General features: G+C 48.9%; 1 protein-coding gene across 1 annotated transcript in view; it reads right to left on the reverse strand.

The window, feature by feature from the left end:
- LOC311341638 (serine/threonine-protein kinase ULK2-like) overlaps positions 1–17831 on the reverse strand; it is a 25039-nt gene extending 7208 nt beyond the window's left edge. Inside the window, 16 exon segments of the mRNA XM_084466442.1 lie at positions 160–194; positions 650–820; positions 3463–3523; positions 4457–4625; positions 5286–5374; positions 5484–5534; positions 5678–5760; positions 5890–5948; positions 6238–6339; positions 6591–6664; positions 7073–7246; positions 7956–7992; positions 9035–9067; positions 14195–14236; positions 14378–14470; positions 16627–17831. Coding sequence (XP_084322568.1) covers positions 160–194; positions 650–820; positions 3463–3523; positions 4457–4625; positions 5286–5374; positions 5484–5534; positions 5678–5760; positions 5890–5948; positions 6238–6339; positions 6591–6664; positions 7073–7246; positions 7956–7992; positions 9035–9067; positions 14195–14236; positions 14378–14470; positions 16627–16716 — 1363 coding nt within the window. The 5' untranslated portion in view covers positions 16717–17831.
- Positions 17832–17840: the final 9 nt, after the last annotated feature.

Below are 17840 nucleotides of genomic sequence, written 5' to 3' on the forward strand. Positions count from 1 at the left end.
ACACACAGTGTGTTACCACTAGTGTATCACAACACACAGTGTGTTACCACTAGTGTACCACCACACACAGGGACAAAGTGTCCCCAGGAAACTTCCCCTTAATTCGTCTTCACACAATCGTGGTCTGCCACAACAAAACATATCCATAATGTAAAGTGCAGACAACTTCCTCTGCTTTCCTGTCTTTCTCCCCCCTCCTCACACACCCACACCCACACCCACACCCACATACACCCCCACACACACACACACACACACACCCAGCTGATGTAACTCAAGTGAAACATTCACAACTGTATAAATAACTTAAATGTTATGGAGTCATATATAACTTTGTCTGACTTGTTGATTCATGTTATGGTATATGAAGGCATTTCTCCGGAGGCAACTAAACCATAAACCAAACATTATCCTCATTATTCTTCAACATCTTTGACATTTTAACAAAACAACGTCTTGTCCTTCTCGCTCAACTTAATTCTGGAGTTCCCCTCCACGCCAAACGTGTGGTAGTGTGATGACCCTAACAGGCGACGTGACATCACATGGGGGGAAGGGGGGGGGGGGGGGGGGCGGCGGTCTGTATCCGGGGGGGGGGGACCAGCGCGTTCCTCCTCCCCCCCCCACCCCCGACGCCGGTGCCTCTTACCTGGGGGAGCCGCTCAGCGTGTTGGTGGGGCTGCTGGAGAGGTTCTGCTTGATGCGCTGGTAGTTGCGCACCTGGGTGGGCACGGGGATGGGGGTGGTCTCCGCCCGGGGAGACACCATGGGGGTCTGTCCCGGCGTGGGCTGGTGGTGGTGGTGCGGCGGCGGCGGCGGCCTACGGGACAGGAAGGGGGAGAGGAGAACCTCTGTGAGCCAGTGTGGTCGGTGCTGCTGCTGCTGCTGCTGCTGCTGCTGCTGCCGCCGCTGCTGCTGCCCCCAGGGCTTCAGCGCTGGCACTTCTGGGTTGTCAACACCCATGCTCGTCCACTACAGTCCAACCATGGCAAGTGCTCCAACAGTTTTAATGATTCGTACAAAAATACACAACAACAGACTGAACCGACTGAAACGAGCGGTACGTTGTTGTGGAGGTTCGCTTTTTTTTGCTCGTTCTTTTCTTTTTCTGTAGCGACGGCTTGTAGAGTCGGCTTTCATATACTGTTTCTCTCCTGGTGCTACAGGGAGAGCAGTGTGCTCTGAAAAAGGGGGGGGCGGGCCGTCCATGTAAACACACAAAGCCACCGACCAATGAGCTGCGTGTGGGGGGGGGGGGGGGTGGGGGCCGACCCACGGCACGTGCGAGCTGGAATGGGAGGAGTCCGTGTGAGCAAGCACACACACACACGAGCCGAGCCAACCAGGAGCGGAGAGCGAGCCAGAAATTGTTATTCCATTGGAAACAAAATGTTCCTTCGCCAAGAAATGACTGGGTCACCGAAAGGGGAAATTTGCATATGCAACAAAGAAAGAAGATAGGACATTGGGAGGAGTCATGCCAGCACACTGGTGGGGGAAGGGAAACCAGTACTGTGTTGGAAACCAGTATTATGTAAGGAGGTTAAAAGCAGGGGAGGGAGGGGGGGGTGGTGGGGGAGGCAAGGGGGGGGGGGGGGGAGAGAGCCACGCTTGCTGCTCCACGTGAGAGATACTGCTCGGTACACAGCCCTGGACAAAGAGCCCACAGAAAGCCTCCACATGTTCTGTTAACTCGTTGAAATTCTGAGAAGCCAGAATGAGAAAGTGTGTTGGCGTAAAACTCCCAGTGGGGAAAAAAATAAATAAAAGAAAGCAAGCGTACGTACGTGGACAGGGGAGTCGATTTCTGCCCTTGTTTACCTCAGTTTTAACCCGTACTCTGAAGATAGACCCCTCAACCCTTTCTCTCGTCAAGAAGTGACTCAAAGAGCAAGGACAGCAAAAGCTGCAATGTAGAAAATGTTGACGTGATACACTTCTTTACGTATATAAATAGAGACCTACGTCTGGATCTATTTGTGTGTACGTGAGCAAATGGGTTGAGGGGGGGGTAACAAAGGGCCATTAATATAGAATTCAACCAGCATGGAGAGAAAGACTTCAAGTGGAAGCAAGCGGCCAAACTAACTGGAAAAACCGACGGGGGGAAAAAGGAAAAGAAAGCCAAAGGGACAGAGGAGGAGCGTTTGGCCCGAGGCGATACGACCTAGCAGACAAACACTGACAAACATCGTGGGAAGAACAAGTCTGCTGCTGCAGCACAAGGGGAAAAGCGACGTTTCAGTGGGAGAGAGAGAGAGAGAGAGAGAGAGAGAGAGAGAGAGAGAGAGAGAGACAGACAGACAGACAGACAGACAGAGAGCAAGAGAGAGAGAGAGAGCAAGAGAGAGCAAGAGAGAGCAAAAGAGCGCGAGAGAGAGAGAGCAAGAGAGAGAGAGAGAGAGAGAGAGAGAGAGCAAGAGAGAGCAAGAGATCGCAAAAGAGCGAGAGAGAGAGAGAGAGAGAGAGAGAGAGAGAGAGAGAGAGAGAGAGAGAGAGAGAGAGAGAGAGAGAGAGAGAGAGCGAGAGAGAGCGAGAGTCTTTTTACAAGACAAAGAGCCAGAGAGCACACAAGACGTCACACTAAACGGTCGTGTTGCTTTAAGAGATGACAGTCTAGACGCGTGTCCTTTGGAAGGCTGCAGTAGATCACCCCCGTCGAAACCAAGAACACAGCCATCCAACCTCCGTGTGCTCTCGGTGCATGTGTTGGTCATGCCTATTATTATCTCTTGCGGGTGGCTCTGTTATGCTGAGCACGTCGCCTTGTTGTTTGTTTTTAGGCCCGACACAGCCACTGCAGCTCTAGCACACACACACACAGCACGGGGGCCGCGCTCTCGCAGAATAAAGAAACCATGGTCGCCGGAGAATGATTCACTTCCTGTGTACGGCAGGAAGCGGACCATCAGAGGAAAGTTAAAAAAAAAAAAAACATATTTATAGCGTCTGCCGGCATCAACAGAAGCCAATTCACCGGACTGGTGACGCAAACGGCTTGCATGACAGGGGAAACAGTGCAGCTCTGCAGCCAAGGAGGAGAACACAACATAAACACACAGTCATCGGTGTCTGTGCCGTGTGTGTGTGTCTGTGCGTGCGTGTTGGGGGTTATTTATGGCTAAATAACCCGTCCTGATTCACCTCCTGACACACGCATCACATCACAGAGTCATATTTCCCCATTGAACGTTCCGGTTGTGTGAGCGAGCGAGAGTGCGTTGAGTCTGTTCTGGTCTGCCGGGTTCACAACTTTTTTAGTCACACGGGCGGGGGTGAAATTAAATCCAACCGGTGGGTTTGGCCTCACAGCCGTGTGAACGGACGGCCGCGGAGCAGGTGGTTTGTGTGGGCGGGCGGTCACACACGCTTGCACGGAAGTCAATAGGGATATTATTATTATTATTATTATACGCATCATCACTGCTCTAAGAGGAACAAGCAGCGTGACCTCGCACTCACCCTCCACACACGAGAAATTCACCCGACGCCCTGCGGCCGACTGCTCCCATGGGCTGGTCATCTGAGAGGAGAGGAGCAGGGAGATTAGTTTACTGTCATGAAGGCACGCTCACACACTCACACGCGCTCACACACACACACACACACGCAAGGAAAGAACCGGCCCCTCGCGTTGACATCAACGCCAGACACCAGAAGGTCCAATTAAATTAAGAAGGGTACGTTAGAAAAGGCTTCGGGGTCATCTCGACACATGGACAGTCATCTCACCTTCTGTTTATAGGTGGTGTATAGTTTGTATAGTTAACAGTTTGGCCGCGCAGTCGTGTCGGGGACTGTGAGTCGTGCTCTTCTGAAGAGGCAGCAGGTGGGGTGTGTGTGTTTATGTGTTCCAGTGGCTTGTTGGTGAATGGGCTCGTTTGGGCCCGTGAAAAGGCCCCTCTGTGCGGCTTCCGTTTACTCGACGTGACCTCCGTTGCGTGGGGATCACGCTGAACAGGTGCGCTAGTTGGTCGTTGGGGTCGCCACTCTGCCCCCCCATGCTCTCATGGTGCTGGGAACACCAGGTGCTGCTTAGGTTATGCACTCACTTTTTTTTAGGATTCAAATTGATGCAATGATCCCTCGGTTACTAACATCAAAGTGTGTGTGTGCGATGTGTGCGCTGTGTGCGCGTGTGTGTGCGTGTCCCTGTGTGAGTGCATGTGTGTGTCCCTGTGTGCGTGCATGTGTGTGTGTGTGTGTGTGTGTTCCTGTGTCCCTGTGTGTGTGTGTCCCTGTGTGTGTGCGTGCGTGCGTGTCCCTGTGCGTGCGTGTGTGTGTCTGTGTGTGTCCCTGTGTGTGTGCGTGCGTGTGTGTCCCTGTGTGCGTGTGTGCGTCCCTGTGCGTGCGTGTGTGTGCGTGTGTGTGAGTGCGTGCGTGCATCCCTGTGTGCATGTGTGTGTCCCTGTGTGTGTGCGTGTGTGTGTGCGTGTGTGTGTGCGCGGCCCCTCACAGCTCTCGGTGGACAGGTGAGGCACCAGGACAAAGTCGTCGGTGTCACTGGAGGAGTTCTTGCTGCTGCTGCTGCCCACCGACTCCTTGGACAGCTGCAGGTAGTTGGGGGGGCCCAGCGGGGGGGAGGACAGGACATCCCCAGCCAGGGTCTGCATGTCCGGGAGGGACTGGAGGAGGGGGGGGGGGGGGGAGGAGGACGCATGCAGCATTTATGAGGAGGTGGAGGGTGGAGGTAAGAGGGCAAAGGGAGGAGACATGCGGAGGAGAGGAAGCAAGGCGAGGATTAGGTTTTGATTCGGAAAATGCAATTAGAAGCCACTCGCCGAGGCCCGGGCAGGGCTGACCGTCCAACTAATGCAATCCCTGCCCTGCAGAGGAGGAGGAGGAGGACCCGAGACGTTGTGGGAAAACCACTCTGCCTCTGCCTGCCTTCCCGCTGGCGGTGGCGCGCAGCGAAACGCACGCCTTAAGAGCGCTGCAGAGCGGCTCTTACCGATACCCTCATCATCATCATCATCCATCACGACATAAAAGATCTCGTCTTCATGAAGTCCGTCAGTCCGACCAGTGATCTCTACATCACACGCCGAGTCGCAGAACAGACGCCCGCGCCGTGTCTGCCATTCTGCAGACACGTGCTCCTTGTTATGCTCTCATAGTGCTGACTGTGAACGCAGCCAGGTGCTGCTGAGGTTTACGCAGCGAGTTTATGATTCAAATTGGTGCAAAGTGACGTCACTAACCCAGATCACCCCCGGCGATCTGCGATCTGCGTCCTGTGGCTGTAGTACGGCGGTCGTGCAGAGGGCGTCAGGCTGGATACTCACCGGTGGAGAGTTGTAGCGAATACTGGGCGAGCTTCCACAGGAACCGTCCGACACCACGTGAGAGGCGCTGGGGACCGGGACTGGACACGCTGTGGGGTGGGGTGGGGGGGGGGGGGGGAGAATCAAACGCATTAACGTGACGTTTGGGGGTTCATATTTGGACTACGGGACTCTCTGGAAACAGAAAGCCATACTCACATTTTTTGATGGTCGATAAAGGCTGGAGGAAAGGATGGCCAAAGAACATGTCTGGGGGAGTTAAACGTGAGATCAGGCTGAGTAAAGGAGGAGGGCGTTAGCCTTTGAAAGACGTCTCTCATTACATCCATGGACAACAACTCGTGCACGTTAATGGCTTCCTGTCCTGTCTGAGATGTGCGGTCAGCACTAACCAAAGTCCATTCGGTCCTTCTGGTTCCTCTGCAGCAGGCCCAGTAACAAGTCACTCAGATGGGGAGAGGTCTCTCTTGGGATGCTGAGGAAGAAACAACAACAACAAGCGATCCCACCTCTTTTAGAATTGAACACGACGCCACATAAGCAAACCTCAGAAATGAGATGAAGTGAGCAAAAAAAGGGTGGCGAGAAAATTTTTCCGACTTACATTGGCTGCAGATTCTTGTTCTTCTCGTAGAACATCCTCAAGTCCTGAGGGCTATTAGCCTAAACACACACACACACACACACACACACACACACACACACACACACACACACACACACACACACACACACACACACACACACACACACACACACACACACACACACACACACACACACCAAAATTACCAAGATAAATACAAAATAAATAAATATAGGGTATATATATATAAAAAATATTGTAATAAAGAAATATATATCTAAAAAGTTTTATACATATACTTTTTTTTTTTTTTTACTCGTACATGACTACAAAGCGAACCAGCGACAGCCGCATGGGCGTACGGACCTGAAAGGGGGGCTTCCCCACCAGGCACTGGTAGATGACCGTCCCGATGCTCCACAGGTCGGCCTTGGCGTCGTAGTTCTGGGACATGATGACCTCCGGGGCCTGGAGGAGAGGAGGAGAGGAGGAGGGGAGGAGAGGAGGGAAGGAGGAGGAGGGGAGGAGGGGAGGAGGAGAGGAGAGGAGAGGAGAGGAGGAGGGGAGGAGGAGGAGAGGAGGAGGGGAGGAGGGGAGGAGAGGAGGAGAGGAGGAGGGCACGAGGAGGTCAGCCGGACGGACACACAAACTCTCACACGTACTGCTGAGTGAGTAGGAGGCGATTTGAGACGGAACCGGAGGTGAATGTTCACCCTCACCATGTACATGGGCGAGCCGCACAGCGTGGCCGCCATCATGTTGCTCTGGAGGTAACGGGCAAATCCAAAATCCGCTGCAGCCAGGCAGGAGGACGGATTGAAGAAAAAAAACAAAACAAGGCCGGTCAGCAGTTGTGTCTGTTATTAATAGCACCGCAACTACACACACGGGACACACCTAACGCCCATTGTTCAAAATCACCCCTCAAACCAGAACCACGGTCCAAGGAAAACATTGGTATCCGCTTCTTTTTCAAACAAGTAGCTGAAAGGAAAACTTTTATTAATCCAGCGTGTCACACAACACAAACACTATAATATATCCGCGTTTCGTGACTCCATTCATCAGACAAATGATAAATGACAATTAAAACATGAACATTATTCATTTGTAGAGCAGGATTGAGGAGGACCCTCCTTAAAGTCTGGATTCAAAGTGGGGATTAAAGTCTGGATCAAAGTCGTGAAGTGCGGGTCTTCACCTATCTTGATGCGGATGCCGTTGATGCTGGACTTCCTGCGTCCCAAGTAGGACAGCAGGATGTTCTGTGGCTTGAGGTCTCGGTGGATGATGCCCTTGCTGTTGAGTATGCGCATGGCCGCCGCTATCTGTTGAAGGAACGTCCTCAGCGTGTCTTCTCTCAGCGTGCCCTTGGCTACAGAGGAGCAAAAAAAAGGGTCTCACACGAGTGTGACAGCGGACATTAACGGTAATGCTTCTGACGGATGTGTCGGCCACTGATTGGAGAGAGGGGTACTCCAATTTAAAAAATAAAGCCGTGTGTGTCAGCCATGTGACTTTGGCTGAAGGCCACGAACAAAGTCCTCAACTTGAACTCATTTCAACGATGGTGCATCAACACTAATAGCGATTGATTGGCTAGGCCTGATTGCAGAGGTTGAACGGGGATATTGCGGTGGCTGTGGCTGGGCCCAGACCTCGGGTCGGGTTGAACCCGGTCTATAATAAGGGTTTGCTTTCGTCACATCTGATCTACTCGAGGCCAACAGTCATGGAAGGTTACGAGTGTCCCTCGGGGGTAGCCCACCACCGGGGCCTCGCTGCGTTGCTGACTACATGATCTCTAAACGAGATAAAGAAGGGCCTTTGTGCAGAGCCGGGACGGCTTCTACAACACAGACAAGCCTCACATAACAAAACAGCAACACAGTACAGTACGGACAACGACTCTCTCTGTCTCCGTCACAGACACGATTACAGTACACACAAGCAGTGACCCCCCCCACCCCCACCACGACGACACCCGTACTCAGCGAGTTGTCCGGAGCACGCCTCCGTTACTTTGCTTCGACCAACAACAATCCTCTCTGGAGAAAGAAGATTTGATTAAAAGCTATGCTTACCTTGCAAATAGTCGGCCAGGTCACCTCCATTGCAGTACTGTGTGAGGGGCAGATGATGTTGGTCAGACGCAAACAGACGCAAACAGACGCTATCTGAACGCACATCATTTGAACAGCATGTATGTCTTTTTCGTGGTTCCAATTGTGGCTTACATAAAAGCAAGGTCATGTGCTAAATCTGCCGACGGGCAGAAATCCCTATTAAAGGAAGCAACCTCTAATTCTCCCACATTGCATCGAATTATGTAGGGAGCAAAGTTAAGCCAAAGAGAGGGAATGATTAACCTGGGTTCATATTGGATCACACTAAAGCCAAGGTCAAAAAAAACTTGTTTTGCAGCTAAATATGTTTTTTTTGGTTTTCCTGCAAAGCAAACTCCCTAACCCCTCACAGTAAGACTCTTGGCAGGCCTCGCTGATCATTACATCATAGCAACTGGTCTTCACCACGGGTGAAGCCAGCTCTTCTACTGTCACCACATGTAGCTGTAATACCAACCAACATGGACTTAGGAGATCATCTTGAGATGACCTCATAGATGTTAATGGATGTGTGTATAGCACGGTTCCCAGCAGCTTTTCCTACAGTCCCACAAATTATTTTTGGTTTCTTATCTAAGCATGACTTTTACTCGGCTAAGTATAACCCATACTAATGAAATCTTATTTTGATCTAAAGTAACATCAATATGTGAACATATAAAGGCAAAGAGTGAAGTGAACTGTCTTGCTAGCTAAGCAAAAACAATTCCTAACTTAATAATGTTAGTAAAAAAAAAACAGCATTCTACAGTTCTGCAGAAACAACAACGGGTGAAAAAAGAGAAAACGATTAGTGATTTTCAAGCAAGAGGGCCATCTAAATATAGGGAGTAGAGAAACGACAATTTGGCAATGGCTTTCTGAAAGGGGTTCCTAGAAAACGGTATTGAGGGAAGCTGGGGGTGTTTCCAGCTAGAGCGTTTGTGGTAACAGAGTTTGTTTTGTCTCTCCTGCTGGCCAGTGGTGTTGCGAAACAGCCAGGCCGAGAGAGATAAGTGTGTGGGAATAAAAGGTTTCACACATAGAGTTGCACTTACCTCCATAACCAGGAACACAGAGTTAGGCGTTTCCTGGAAGAAATTAGGAGAATCACGAATTCAGTGAGTGGAACACCATTCATCAGCGTTTTTTGAAGTCGTGTCAGAAGTACAACTTCCTATTGGCCAATGATTTCCTAACGGAAAAACACCACAAATAAACATGCCAACTGCTTTGGTGTTGTTTTAAGAGTCTACTTGCGAAATCATAAAAACAGTGTCTGTTGTTAACCAACTTTTCAAAATGTGTGCAATGTTGATTTGGAGAGTGAGTTTGCGTATGTTTGTTTAACATTTTCGTGTACTTGTGCCCCTTCCGACAGCCTGGCCGAGATGCTCTAAAACTGTCAAAGTCATTTTACGCAGTGGGTTAGGCTTACACATATCTCACTATGGTTATATGGTTATTTGCATAAGCGATCGCATAAGCACATATCGCCTTCGCGTTTGAGTTGCACACATGAGCATCAGAGTAGCAGGCTCGTAACTGGCAGGAAGACAAAATACGTCGGATTTGACGAGATGGCAAATCCGACGAGGGTCTGGTTACAGATGGTGGTAGGGGGATGTGCTGGTCAGTGGACCTCAGGAGGCAGGAGGAGATTACATAACGGAGCATGTTCTGAGCCGGGCTTTCCAAGGGGGCTGGCTCTAATTAGTTTTGACGGGGAGGGGGGGAGGGGAGGGTAGAGAGCATGGGTGTGCGAGGTTGCCGCGAGAGTTCAGTCGCCTCTGGAGGTCAGAGAGGAGCTGAACACTGAAGACGTCAGGAGCTACGCAAAACCATCAGCGAGGGCCGTCATAAAAAACCGCACAAACACACATTGACAGAGTATCGCCAGTAACGCCGGAGGAGGTTCTTAAAAGGGCCTACACACACCGGCCAGAATCAAACCAACGGCCAACTGCCGTTATCCCACCACTGCGTTGCCTCTCGTCTCTCGACCCGTTCGGCAGAAAAGTGTCGTTGAAACACACCGCGAAGACTACCGCCAGCTACACAGTAGCGTGTACGCTCTGCGCTGGCGTGAGATGCAGGCGCCGGTCTCGCGGCGCCTATAGTCCGCCCCTCCCACACACCTGCGCTGATTCGCTCACACAACCAATCAGAGGCCAGACGCCAACACTCTCTCAGACTTTGCGTGTTGAAATGGACCAGACACCGTCAGCGCGGTTCCAAAAGCTTCCCAGCTTCACAGCTGAACACACGGTATAAAACGTTTCAGATGGCCAACGGTTTGGGCCGGTGTGTAGCAGCCTTTACACAGCTCACAGTTGATAGCATCACTCATCATTACCATCGTGTGGCATTGAACGAGTACATCACAGGAGCTAACTACATCGTCTCGGATAACAAACGCACAGTTGGTTGTACTTTCTCTCTGTGTGAGTGTAGTTTTCTCTGTGACCGTGTAGGCAATAGGCACACAATGATCTGTGAGTTAAAACAGAACGCGTCAACCGTTTGCAGCGGACAGCTGCAGCGGTAAAGCCATGGACGGATGGCGACAACAGTCCAGGTGAATGTTGTTTACCCCGAGTTATGTCCCAAGTGCTGGCCAACCCTCAAATGGGTCACACTCTGTACTCTGTACGTATCGAGTGTTTTGAAAAAAAAAAAATCTGCAGACTTCGGACTCTGCAGGCATACTGCCAAAAAAAAAACAAGGTAGTCACCAAAGCCCCCGTTGGCCCGGTTGAAGAACATTACGAAACAATTCTCTTCAACTCATCCTGGACTGGCCAGCGGTCATACGAACCACACCAAGACTCTCTTAAGATGCACGTCTATACCGTCCTGTTTGGTGTATGCTCAAACGCTGGATGGGACTCATGTCTCGGTCAATAACCAGCATGTGCGTGTGCATAATGAGCTCTGGAAAAAAAACGACAGAGGAATGTGAACATTGTGAAGCACTTTCCTAGAAAGCCCCTTGTATAACTCAAAGCTCTCCCCCCCCCCAACCAGAGCATATCCAAGTACTGGCAAGACTCCCCCCTCCTCCTCCCCCAAGCCTTTGTTAACGGCCTTTACAATTTCTCCTCAGAGAAGTGTGTGTGTGCGTGTGTGTGTGTGTGTGTGCGCCCGCCTCTTGGGTAGAACACTCTGTTCCCATGGTGGAGGAAGTAGAGGTTTTGTTTTGCGAGTGCCGTACGTGTCATGTGACTTTTCAGCTTCATGATCAAACCCGCCACTCACTCAGGCGTTCATTCTTTACGACTATGTTAATCTGACATAATTCCCTTTCACTGTGATAACAAACCCAGCACTATCAGATGCTGCCCAGTTTATCATTCCCCCATTGTACTTAAGCCTGGTGTGCATGAATTGATGGCATTCATGTTTGCCTTGTATGAATGGTAATATTACATTATGAAATACACAAAGCCGGAGTGACTGAATACTGAAACATAGCTCAGAATGTACCGCCTCTCCACAAGAGAAAACACATTCTCTGCACAATGCAGGACCACAGTGGGTTCATGAACTTACTGAACGTGACATGGAGCTAGGCTTGTTACGGAGAAGACATTCATCAAATAACCGACATTTTTCGTTGCAAACAACACAGTAACAATAAAACGTGATGGTGTTGCTTAGTAATCAGTGCAGGGAAATATTTAGACATTATGTCTGCTTTCATCTTATTACATACTACTCAATAATGCTGTATGGCAAAACAGTATTAAAGTGGTATTTTCTACCAATAAAGTCATTTATGTGTGCGAATTAAACCCCTACACAACTAGTATCTTAAAATAGGTGGCCTATTTCTGCTTCTTCTTCTATTGGCATGACGTTGCACACAAACCAGGGAAAAACACTTGGCTCCGTTGCGTTTCAAACCTTTAACAGCAGGCCATGAGTGGGACGCCTTAACCCTAAGCTAACCATAACCATTAAACAAATACAGCAAATCGACTGGTACACCACACCCATGGATCATTGTTTACACTATTGTGTAAACACCTCAGTGGAAAGACGGCCAAGAGAGAGACGGCGACCTCTTCTCGTCTTTTCCCTGGCAAAGCGACAGACGGACGGCCCTGTGCGTCTGTCGCTTCCTGCTCTGCTGGCTGAGGGGACACAGGCCACATGGCTCCTGGCTCCCACAACAGCTGACCAGACTAGGCAGTTGCCAGCGAGGAAATGTATACTACAAAAAACAACAAAACAAGCGCAAGGTGCCAATACCCGCGCACATGAAGACAAACAACAATATGAGAGACTGCTCATATTATCGATCTATATTATCTATAAATAGAAGAAAAAAAACTAGGAAGGAAAACTGAGTCTATCGAGACATAACAGACATAGCAAACAATAACGGAGAAACTCGGTGGCAAGTGGGAGATGGAAAAGGGGTCGACAAGGCAGACGTACAAAGCGTATCAAAGGCCTTATCCTTTAAGTCACGCTCTATTCCAAAAGGATATTACTTCCGTGCAGCGAGCACGGCCTGAGACCCCAATAACCTACAACCCTGCTGCCAAACTAGACGGCTGCGGTAGCCCCACACACACACACACACACACACACACACACACACACACACAAAAGAAATGCAAGAACAGCTCATTTCCAACGGGGGAAATTAGAGATGAGTGAAATGAAATGGACACGCGCTTTTTGTGTCATTTTCTACAGACTTCCCCACATCCATCTTGTGGAGATTGCAAAGAAAGAGCATGCAGGAGACGGACAATATACGGCTCTTTTTGTCGGCATTGTCGTGTCGATGAAGACACAGGAACCCAGTGACTTCCAACGCTGCTCCAAAACGTTGGTGCGCCAGTCAGTTCAAGTTACTACAGAGCTCAGATCCATGCGTCCTAAGCCACACCGGTTATCCGTGCCTCAACCTCCTCCTGCACTCTAGAAGTGCACCGCCATGAATTATATAAGCGAGCAGCCCCCCCCCCCCCCCCCCATCCAATAGAAGCATAGAAGCCCATTCCACATCAAACTTCCCTTCGACTCACTGTAAACATACATCTCTGCTTCTCAAGACAGATTTTGTTCTTCCAATGAATGGGTTGCCCTTCATTTTTATAATAGTTATTTGATAACGTTCATATTTTGGCTCGCTGTATCAAGAATAAGAAATTCTTATTCTTAAGTCTTTGATTCTATTCTTAGAAATTTAAAACGAAATATCTTACAGAAAAAGGATGTCCTTAATGTCAAGTGGTCCACCACTGTACATACATACAACACAATCAATAAGTAACCAGAGTCATCACTAATTTAGCCGGCTGAAGGTAAATTGATAATGATTGGCGGATTTAACGATTGGTTCCTGGCCGGGCTGGTCACATGGCCTCATGTGAACAGTGTGCTGTGTACGTTATATGCTGGGGCGCCCACTTCTATAGATATACACATCTGTCTCTCCTATGGAAGTCGACAGGGCATTCCAGCCATCCACGGCATTACATCCTATGCTCTGGATGAGAGAATGACCCGCCTTCTTGCCCGGTAAAACACTAATAGAGATTTAGCCATGAATCCAGAAAGGTGCATTTATTACCATGGATCCTGATAGAGGGCGAGGCTAAGGATAAGGATGCAAACGTGAGACAATAGTATTGAACTCCAGCAATACTAGGGACCCTGAATCTGCCAACCCATCAGAAAGGCAGGATGGCCCAGTGGAGGCCAACATAAAGCAACGACAGTGTTTTCTGTCTGAAGTAAAAAAAAAAAAAAAGGGCTGAAAGCAACATTGATTCTCTAGGGACTTTGCAGATTTCTATATTAAGGTTGCAGTTCTATAGGGAATTTCATTGTTATTCTGTGAAAGATTGCAATGTGAGCAGTGGAACAGAGATGCATCATCTGAATACTGTAGCTAGCATAGAGCAGAGCACAGCTCATTCTAGTTTTATGTCTTTCCTCAAACCTTTATGTAAAAACATTCCCTCTTACACGTATAAATGAAGCTGCTGAGAGCAAACGATTCACCCAAACGTATTAGTTCTATTCAATATTTAGTTTAGCAACCTAAGCTGACTAAAAAAAGGACACAATATGAGCAACTTGATCATAAAACAGCGGCATGATCAATCACACATTATGGATGAGAACCTTTGCAAGATAACAAATATATTTTTCCACAGAAAAGTCTTTTTTCAAATAAATATGAAATGCGGGCGTACCTGGACATCGTAAAGTCCCACAATGTTTTCATGTTGAAGTTCCTTAAAAAAAAAGAGAAAAAAACATTCAGAGAATATAATTATCATTTCAAAGAAGAGCTACATTAATACTGATCAAAATGAATGTCAAATAATCATTACTAGGTATCAGCCGAGCGAGAAGAAGAAGCATATTACACTCACCTTTAAGATTTTGATTTCCTTGCCAAGGAGGATCTGGGACTTGGACAAGTTCTTCTTGTTAATGCTCTTTATGGCAACCTCCCAATCCGTCTTCTACAGTACAGAAGAAAGGGGGGAAGAACAGGAGAGAAAAAACAACAAAGAAGGGAGCAATTAGTTGAAATCCCCTTAGATGTCCCCTGTCCCTCAAGATCAGGGTGTGTGTATGGCGCCTAGCCAGAGGCGTCAATGGCATCGACAGTGTGTGCACCATTCGCGGGGGAGAGAGAGAGCCAAGGAAGTGGAAAAGAAGTGGGGGTGTTTCAATTGCAATCCTGGTAACGAGACGGCTTATATTTTTTACATCTGTGAACAAGCCTCGACAGGGGTCACTGGAAAAGAATACCGACCGCAGTCTGAATGAAAAGACTTAACACATCAGTGGCCAATAAAAACATTAGGTCAATCCAGACCAGGGAGAACAAATGTTTGTTTTTTAGGAAAAAAAATGAATGAGAATAAAAGCAGCTTATAAAAGGAACTGGGCGTAAAGAAAAGCAAAAGGAGGGCCAGGGTACAGGAGGCGCGGTGGTGTCCATATAGCTGTGTGTGTCAAGTGAAACGGCACAAAGAAAGAAATCCTATTAATGATCTAGGCTAATGGGAGATGTCCTAGCTCTGGGAACGTGGACCGCCTCGGGCAGGCCCACACCGTGATAAAGAAGCAGACCTCCTGGCGTGCCGTGGTATACATTACACTGTTGGCAACCCTGAATGCCTGACGGGCACATTCTGCCAAGTACGGCTGATGAGTGACGATCACCAATATCGCGCGAGGTTGGGAGTGAAACCAACGGGAGGTTTAGTGCCACACTGGTGTAGACGTGTGGTGGTGGTGGTGAGTCATGCCGGGTGAGCACTTTGTGTATTATGAGGAGTCACTTGAGAGATGATGAGACGCCTCTGCCCACATGAGCTCATTTGTGGATTGTGGTGGGGTTTCGGTGGGGTCAGCAACTCAAAGACATAAGCTTCAGCAGCGCTGCCGGATTCACTGTGATAGGGGAACCTGTGGTGAAAATGACCATGAGAATAACATCTGACCACAGGAGGAGAACAGGAGGTCCAAGTTCACATGATCTCAAGAAGTGTTTTGTGGCCGTTTTGTGCCTTTGGGTTAAAATGATGCAAACACTATGCAGTGACATCCTGCATGGCTCTGTCCCTGAACTCCTATTGTCTTCTTAAGTGGAACTGTCCCTAGAAATAGCACAGATGCCATTCACGCGTTTTTCAGATGCTAGTGGTTACAAATATACTGGTCACATGCAGGGTCGATTTCAGCTGGTCACATGGCATGTGAGCAGCAGATGAAATTGCTCACCTGATCACACTGGCTTGCAAAGGCAAGGCGACAAGGTCAGAATTCAGATAATGTTGCCTAGACCGTAGACGGCTGTTTAGGTTCGACTTTCAACCTCTTCAGTTGTTTAGAGATTAGAGCTATTTGGTCAGGGGAAAAAAACTGAAACAATGCATTTTCTCTCATTTCTCTTATAGTCATATGCAAAGATGAGAACACACGCAATTAATAACCTGATATTTCCTCTATTCCCATGTTGTGTACATCTGCAATTGAGTCTTAAACAAACGCTCTGAACACATCACCGTAAAGTAAACAACACGTTTTTGTTTCTACCTCGCCATAACACGATAGCAGGTGATTGCAGAAGAGCATGAATGGTCCTCGCATATTCCTTACATAACGATGACTCCTGTCGCGAAACACGCCATCCACCCTGCAGCTGTTGTACGTCAGCAAGCAATTCTGGTGCTTGAATCACCAGTTTCATGAATGGACGTCTGTGGCCACCTCACACTGCTCACAAACGCAACTCAAATTCAAAGATGTAGGTAACATTAAAATAGAACAGAGTAAAACGAAGTCGCTTGACTTACTATGATAACATACGCAAAGGAGTTTGTGTATTGATGTTGCAGAGCGGTGGCACACTGCATTATGCATTGACCCAGATTTCCAAGACAAGCGTCATCTTGCCCCATTCTTCCGCACACACACACACACACACACACACACACACACACACACACACACACATTAACTGGGAGCAGGTGGATGTGTGTGTGTGTGTGTGTGTGTGTGTGTGTGTGTGTGTGTGTGTGTGTGTGTGTGTGTGTGTGTGTGTGTGTGTGTGTGTGTGTGTGTGTGTGGGGGGGGGGGATGATTGTGCAGATTGTGCAGCATTTACCTTTCTGTGTCTTCCTTTGAAAACGACTGCGAATGCGCCATGTCCGACCAGGTCTTTCCTGCTGTACTCGAAGTCCCCCACGCTCTCCATGATGAAGGACGTCCCAGTAAACAAGGGTCCCGGTCCTGGTTTCTGTCTGTAGGGCGCCGAGGCAGTTCACTCACTGGGGGGAAACGATGATGATGTAGTGAGCTGGTCACTCCAACGTCGTCCCTCTGGTGACTACTGTGGTCCTGATGTGGGCAGGACGTAGGCTATCGCTTTTATCAAGGGGCGTTTATATTCGTCCTCCTGACAAATCATAAATCATATGATTCAAAACCTTAAATCATAGCATATATCTTCTGCCCATGTCTAGTTTTAGACTTATCCCGAGGTCCGCTCGCTTGTGTCAGTCCCTAGCACCAGCTGCCCGCTTCGGACCTAGTTCCTGAGACATGCATCTATCTTGCGGCGGTTGCGCGGCGGACGAACGCGTTCAAGTGAGCACAGACTGTGTAGGGTGACAGTCTACATGATGCCGTCCTACACGTCTACACCTTGCAAAGCTGCTCCACCCGCAGAGAACCAGGACCAGGACTATCTGACCTCCACCCGCAGAGGACCAAGACCAGGACTATCTGACTCTGCTAGTCCCGGAGAGACTCGACGCTGACGCTGATGATGCTGCTGCTGCTGCTGCTGCTGCCCCCCCGAGTCTCATGCTGCTAGTGGTGGTCTTCTGCCTTCATGTCAGTGTGCGTCCGATGGGGGTAAATAGCGTGGATGTCATCCCTGTCACCTTGATGTAAACTGTGCGATCGACCCTAAAACACAGCAGACATGACTGACTACTAGCTGGCACAGCAGTGCACACACACACACACACACACACACACACACACACAGAGGCTTTAAATGTGGACAGGAGGCAAAACAAATAGCGAAAATAAATCCCTTTGTCGTTGGTTGTGTCCTCTTCCGAGATGTCCCGTTTCTGCAAGACACTGTCCTCCTTTCTGGTCAAATAAAAACAAATCCTGGCTGGCTCGATGAAAATCAATCGGACCCGTTTGACATCAGGACACTTTGTACAGAAAATCCTTCGTCAGGCAACCTGACAGTGGCGACCACTGGAAGCTGTCACTACGTCCAACTCCTACGTCCGACTCTTAAATAAATGGTATAACATTTATATTACTTGTTGTCAGCCTGGTTAAAGTCAATAGGTCCGC

Source organism: Micromesistius poutassou (assembly GCF_964030765.1).
Source record: "Micromesistius poutassou genome assembly, chromosome: 4".
Taxonomy (NCBI): domain Eukaryota; kingdom Metazoa; phylum Chordata; class Actinopteri; order Gadiformes; family Gadidae; genus Micromesistius; species Micromesistius poutassou.